Source organism: Populus euphratica, unplaced genomic scaffold, assembly GCF_000495115.2.
Source record: "Populus euphratica unplaced genomic scaffold, PopEup_1.0 scaffold1148.1, whole genome shotgun sequence".
Lineage (NCBI taxonomy): Eukaryota > Viridiplantae > Streptophyta > Magnoliopsida > Malpighiales > Salicaceae > Populus > Populus euphratica.
The window spans coordinates 57428-64829 of record NW_011501004.1 but is presented as its reverse complement, the minus strand read 5'-3'; the positions used below and the strand labels follow the sequence as shown (position 1 = coordinate 64829).

General features: G+C 29.4%; 1 protein-coding gene across 1 annotated transcript; it reads left to right on the top strand.

The window, feature by feature from the left end:
- The first annotated feature begins 5360 nt into the window (after positions 1-5360).
- LOC105117021 (UPF0481 protein At3g47200-like) lies at positions 5361-7395 on the top strand. The gene is made up of 2 exons (XM_011014554.1): positions 5361-5569; positions 5667-7395. The coding sequence occupies exon 2, from the start codon at positions 5737-5739 to the stop codon at positions 7393-7395; it is 1659 nt and encodes a 552-aa protein (XP_011012856.1). The 5' UTR covers positions 5361-5569; positions 5667-5736.
- Positions 7396-7402: the final 7 nt, after the last annotated feature.

Genomic DNA, 7402 nt, shown 5'->3' with positions numbered 1-7402 from the left:
AGCCGCTTTCACACCGTCGGCCACAAACCACCTTCACACTTGAAGGCTGAATTTTCTTGTTTTGATTTCGTGTATAAATAGATAACTAAGTTTATGCAATTATGTGTTGAGAGATTAAGAGAAACACTAGAGAGAAAGAGAGAAAGAGAGGGGTTGTTGTAAGCTTTCGTTTATGTTATTGTAAGCTTGTTGTTCTTGAAATAAAAGAGTGTGTTTTATCCCCTCTGAGTGTTTCAAAGCCACCACAAGTGGTTTCTCCCACCAACAACATTTCTTCAAGTTGCTGTTGACTCCAGTTATGTGGACACAGATCTTGGAATAAGAAACCTTGTAGTTCAAAAAAGCATAGGATAGTTTTATCACTCCTAGATATTGCTTCAAGTTCCAAGATTAATTGCTTTCTATCTTTCACCAAAATTGGGATGTTATGGGATTAATAAAATAAAATTCAACTTCTATAAATAATACTTTTATATATCTAAGAGGTTGTCATGAATTTTCACATATATTAAGAATGTTTTTAATTAATATATGGTATCATAATTTTTATTCATACTTTTTTTTCTAGCGATAGTGGGAAGGGCTTTTGTGTGTTTTAGGAAAACAAAATATAATATGGGATTGACAAAAATAGAAAGTTATAAATCTCTTAGGAGCTTAGAATAATATTATTTTAATTATAGGAATATTTTAGTTTTATGTTTAATTATGTGTTTAGCAAGTAAATTTGAATCTTAACTTATCACGTGTTTAATTTACTGGTTTAGAATGTTTATATTAAGTTTGTATTTGAAATATATTTTTTATATTTAATTATGTGCTTGTTATATAAGCTTGATTTTTTTTATTTTATTTTAAAATTGAGGTTAATTTATATGTGGTGGCATTTTTTAGGTCCCACGAGATTTATTGATGGAAGATTGGGGTAAAATTGGTGGAAGATTGGATCTGCAGAGTAGTTAATTTTAGGTTGTGAGTAGGTTGAGGCTGCAATTGATTCCATGGGGTTATTTTGAGTAGCCAATCGATCACTTCTTGGTAAAATGTGGCAAATGGATTAAGAGTAAATTGATTTATAAGAAATCAATGTCAAAATATTTAATTTTATAAAATATGAAATTAAATTGTTAGGTGCAACATTAAAATATAATTTATATTTTAATTAAATATTTTTTTAAAATAAAAACCCTTTAAATTTTAAATTTATAGTTATTTTGTGCTATAAATTAATTTTAATTAAAAAAATAAGAGTTGTGAGATGAACATTTGATTAATAAGTTTTAATATATAATTTATATTATTTTTTAACAATAACTAAATATATCATCTTATCTTAGGAAATTAAAAAGAGTCAACACTATTTTATTTATTGTTATATGACAATACAAAATATATGTAGATAGTAGATAGTATGCAAATTTAAATTAATCTATCTCTAATTATAACATAGAATAAAACATTAATATAATTAAAAAAATAAATTAATCCTGTTTTTTCAACATGTGACTATTTATACATCACACAAACCGATAATAATATAAAATAATATTCTTAAATCAACTTTAACTATACAGTATTTCATTAAAACTTTATCTTGACTATCAAAACTCTAAAAATGCTTGGAAATAAGTTAATAAAAGCCAAAAGTTAAAAGTTAAAAGTTAAAAGTTAAAAGATGATAAAATCATATTAAATTGGATCCTTGATTATTATCTCATATTATTTAATAATATTAAATTGTATCATACTATACTGATAATTATTTAAATAGGCTAAAACATATCATTGATCTATATTTGTAGTGTGAATCGTATGTTCTTATTTATAAAATTACGGTCTAAAGCAATGGTTTGGGCATGACATGCTAAATATGTTCTTGATTCTAAGACTTTTATATATAGAATTAATAAAAAATTAATTAAATAAATAATATATTTCTCATTTTTTAGTTCTTTAGAGGCTCTTTGAGTCCTGGGTTAAGTTATAAATTAATCAAATATGGTGTAGTGATTGAGACCCAAATTTAATTATTTTATTAAAATAAACCACCGAATACACAATCACTAAATAATAAATAGTATATTTATCTTTAAACATGCAAAATCTGTCTTAAGGGTGTGTTTGGCATTGGTTTGGGCATGAAATGCTAAATATGTTCTTGATCCTAAGACTTTTATATATAGAATTAATAAAAAAATAAATAAGTAAATAATATATTTTTTATTTTTTTTAGTTTATTAGAGGCTCTCTGAGTCTTAGGTTAAGCCTTTCATATTATATATTAATCAAATCTGATGTAGTGATTGAGACACAAATTTAATTATTTTATTAAAATAAATCATCGAATACACAATCACTAAATAATAAATAGTATTTCTCATGTTGCGCTGAGAATGAGCCTGCACGGGGCCAATTCACATGCTAGCCCAAGAGACGTCCTGCCAAAACACATAATAGACTATTCATTGACTTTCGTGACAAAGACAATATGGTTAAAATTATATATTTTTTATTTTTTTATATTATTTTAATGTGTTGATTAGCTGATTTTAAAAACAATTTTTTAAAAATAAAAAATTATTTTAATATATTTTTAAATAAAAAATATTTTAAATTATAATTATTATTATAATTTCAAATAAACTCACGATTATGGTGTAAACTTCACACCTCTAATCTGATTTAACTGGGATCTTTTGATTTTGTTAAATCGTAAAACCTTCGGAAATCTTGTTTTTCATTAGAAAACATTCTTAATCTTTAATTTCTTAATTAACATTTGAATTTAGCAATCACCAAACATCATGCTATCATGCGAGGGATCAATCTAGAAAAGAAAAGCATCAGCTCACAGATTTTCGTGCCCAAATCCACGAAAGAGTGTTTTTAAGCAATGAATTAAAACATATCATACAATAATATAAAAAAAATCATGGAATCTTATTTATCAAATTAAGCCTTTTGATTTAAATATTTTTGATATGTTATTAAATTTTAAATAATCAAATAAGTAAGGGTAGGACTATGCAAGTTTTACATAGAAAGAGTTTTCATTTTTAAAAAATGTTTTGAAAAATAAAATAAATTATTAATGAAATCTAATACAAGAGTATATTTTTTTTTAATTGAAACAATTCTTTAATAAAACAGTTTTACAAGTAACCTAACCCTAGCCTTCTAATATTGCCTTTATTCCTTGATAAACTCTGCCATTTAATCCGAAAACACTATCTAGTTCACCTTTTTCTATAGTATGCAGTATGCTGTGGGTTAGAACAAATTTTTTTCTTAGTGTAAAAAAAATGCTTATATCATGTAAATGTGTTTTAAAGAAGTCTGAAGAATTCTTAATTCGGGTCTATTAGATCTTATAAGTTGGTATTATTTAATTAGATGAAAAAAAAGCAATAATAGTAAATCGATCAAATTAAATAAAAAAAGGTGAATGCTTGTCAAAAGGAAAAAAAATGATAAAGTTCAATTCATAACCAGAACAATGCAAAATAATTTTTTTTTAAAAAGAGGTCAACAAAAACCAACTAGAATCAATTTGAATTAGACTGCCAAACATAGAACCTGAGTCATGAAATTGAAATAATTTAATATAAAATAAATTAAAAAAATCACATAACTCAATTTCTAACAAATCAATTTAAAAAGGTGAAATTAAAAAAAATTCAATTAACAAAAAGAAAAAAAACTTTGCAAACTCGAGTAAACTTACCAAACCCCACTACCTAGATTATACGAATGAGAAAGCCAAAAAAAAGGTAAACTGAGAAAAAATTATGAAACTCAGTTATAAAACCAATCCAAAGTTAATGGTAAAAAAAAATAAATTAAAATCTAATGTCAAATGATGAATTTGAAAAAGAAAATAAGTGAAAAAAAATCAATCCTAAAAAAAAGATCAATGACAACCTAGATAAATTTTTTAAACTCGTGACCTAAATCTTAAGATTAGGATCATTATTTCGAGAAAAATAAAGAAAAAATTGAAAAATAATTAATTTTATAAAAGACCAAAAACAAAATATAAAAACTAAAATAATAAGGATATGGTTTGAAAAAAAATAAGAGGACAACTTAAATTTTACATTGAAGTTTGAACTTGAAAAAAATAAATTCTACAAAAAAAAATAATAATCAAAAGAATGAAGATTAATTTTAAATTATGGATAAATCACAACAAGTTTTAAGAAAAGAAAAGAGATTAAAAAAAAAAAGTGTTGTTGGCACCAAACTATTTATCTTCATGTCACACGCTCATCTCAAGACAGAAGGTCATGTTGTGAATTTTCCCACGCAATTGTAGAAGGTGATGTTTCATAACTAGAGAAGCCTCATATGCCACTAGAGTGCTATGACTTTCATCGAAAGCACGTGCTAGCCAATCTTCAACTATATGTTAACTTTAGTCCCTCGTATTTGTTTTAGAGTAAAATTTGGTCTTTCAAGTTCTAATTGCTCTAAATCAAAAAAACTTAATTTTATTTTGACGAACCAAGCATTAACCAAGTGTCGAAACCTTTATTTGATGTTACGAGATCTCAATATCTAGGAAACAAAAATAAACCATTAAGTCAATTAAAAAAAAAACAATTCTTGAAGGATCAAATTAAAAAAAAAGTTAAGGACTCGAAAAAACACTAACCTAAATTTTTTTCCAGTGGGAGAAAATTAAAGGTGCTTAATATTTACTAAATCTTAAAATTTGATCTTTGAAATTTTAATTATTTTAAACAAATAAAATTTTATTTTATTTTACTAAACTGATCATTAACTAAGCAATTATATTTCTTTGACTCGTCAACATCCCTAGGCATTGAGGCTTTTGTTAATATAATATTTGTTGTAATGTTCGTATGAATACAACTTAGTTTCCTGTATTGACACATGTTAGCATACTTGTCAATTATCTGGAACACGACAAGTAGGTATTAACATCATTACGTAATTACTTGATTAATTATATCTTAAACTCAATATTTAGTGAATCAAATAATCACGTACGTAATTAATTATGTAATGGTTTATATAATTAGTTGATTTATCTTATTAATCCGTCTCTCATGGAAGTCGAAGAGAGTAATATATTTTTTCTATGATGCCACATGCTGGTATATGATATTCTCTGTGATGGCACTTGTTCCTATGTGATTTTGGTATTTTCTTTGTTGTTTTTCAAATTAGGCTTTGCAGTCTCCATGCATATTTTCCACAAAATCTAAGTTTATATTTTCTATGATTTCACATGCTGGTATATGATTTTCTGTTGTAATGTTCTAGTTGTGTGTTGATGCGTTAGTATCCTACACACACACACACACACACACACACACACACACTCATATATGATATACATGTATATCTGTATGTATGTATGTATGTATGTATGAGTGCATGATGAATGTAAGTATTGGAATTGCTGAATGCAATATATAGAAACAACTGAGATATATATTTTTTAAGATACAAGAAGTAAAAGGTGCTGATTTTGCAAGACAACAGAGGAGAATAACTCCGCCTTGAAAGAAGAGGCCTTTTCTTGTACCAAATCCGGTCATTTGCTAAACTACTCTAGCACAGCTACTTATTTGCATATTTATGTGTCTTGTGGATATTTTGTTCTGATATTTGGTAATGTTTTTAATGTTGTCTCTCAGCTATCAGTATCTTTGATCAAGCCTCCAACAACGGATGATCATAGCTGGTGCTCAGTAGTCCGTGTCAACAATGGTTGAAACACATCTAAGTGAAGTAAGGGTTGATCCATTGATCAACAAAGAGGTAGGGATTCATAACAACCAACCTCAAGAGCTGAAGATGGATGAAACACTAGAAAATTACTCATTGAAAAAGAATGAGCGTTCTTCGTGGTTTAGTTTCATAATGAGAGAGGTCAAAGACACTACAAACAATCAGCCACTCGGGCTAAAGATTCCGAAAGTTTCAGACAAACTTAGAAATGAAAACAAGGAATGCTACAGTCCTTTGATGGTTTCAATTGGGCCTTATAACTCTCAGGATCCTCATAACAATCTCAGAGAAGCGGAGATTCTAAAGGTTTCGATGGCTCGCCAATTCATCGTAGATAGTGGAAAAAACATAGAACTCATTTACAGTGAAGTAGAAGAGGCTATCCAAAGCGCAAGAGAATTTTACAACAAGATCGACATAATATGCTATGATGACGAGCAATTCACCCGGATGATGTTTCTTGATGGATGCTTTATTCTCCAATTCATCCACTGTGTGACTCATAATTATGAAAATTTAGAGATGACCGATCGGCAAGTTGCTGGTGTGAAGCGGGATTTGTTATTACTGGAGAACCAGATTCCTTTTCCAGTCCTGAAATCACTGACGAGGCTGAGGTACGAAAAAGATGGCACTAATCATGGAATGAAACATGTGAATGATTTTCTTTTTTTCCATATTCTCAACCCGAAAGATCAACCATTGCGGACTCGAAAATTACTTTGGTCTACCTTTAGTCTCCCGTTAATGTTTCTTCCAATTGCTCTTCCATTTGTTTTATCACGCACTTTTAGCAGCCATAATCATGACCTGGTTTTCTTGAGCATGGTGCCAGCATTTGCCGTGATGGAATTATGTCTCCTGATACCAGCTTGGCTTTTGTGGTTACTACTAAGAAAGGGGAGGCAAGCCTCAGGATATGATTCGCAATGGCAGCCTGATGAAGAACCTGCCCATCTTCTTCAACTTCTATATTTTCTTTTCATAGGTTCTCACTACATAAAAGGCAAGTCGTCTTCACGAAGATGCGGCCATTGCTTGTCTTATTTGGCCACTTGTCTTAAGAAATTCATTCCTACAAAGTGCAAGCCAGTTGCTCGAGGAAGGCGTGGCCATTACTTGTATTATACTGCCAAGGAACTTAAGAAGGTGGGAATCCACTTCATGTCTAGTCAGACGAGTGCTTTGACGGATGTCAAGTTCAAGTCATCATCTTTCTATGGAACATTGAAGCTTCCTTCAATTACCATAGATGAGTCAACAAAGTCCATGCTCTTCAACTTAGTGGCCTACGAGGCATCTGCTGCACTCAATCCACTTTGGGTCACTTCTTACATATGTTTCATGGATTCGCTGATTGACGATGCTGATGACGTGAAAGAGCTGCGATCAAAGGGCATAATTATTAATTTCCATGGACCTGACCAGCAGGTTGCGGATCTCTTCAACCATATGGGCAGTTTTCTTGAACCTGATACTAGTGTTTATAATGATGTTAAAAGAGAGATAAATGAGCAGTGTGAGAGCATCGTGAAGAAATGGGTAGCTCAGTGGCAGCAAACTCATTTTCATAGTCCTTGGGCCTTCATTGCATTTGCTGCCGCCGCTGTTGGTTTGGCTCTTACCACCACCTAGACGATCT

Coding starts and splice junctions, on each gene's coding strand:
- LOC105117021 (XM_011014554.1), top strand. CDS start 5,737: ATGGTTGAAACACATCTAAGTGAAGTAAGGGTTGATCCATTGATCAAC.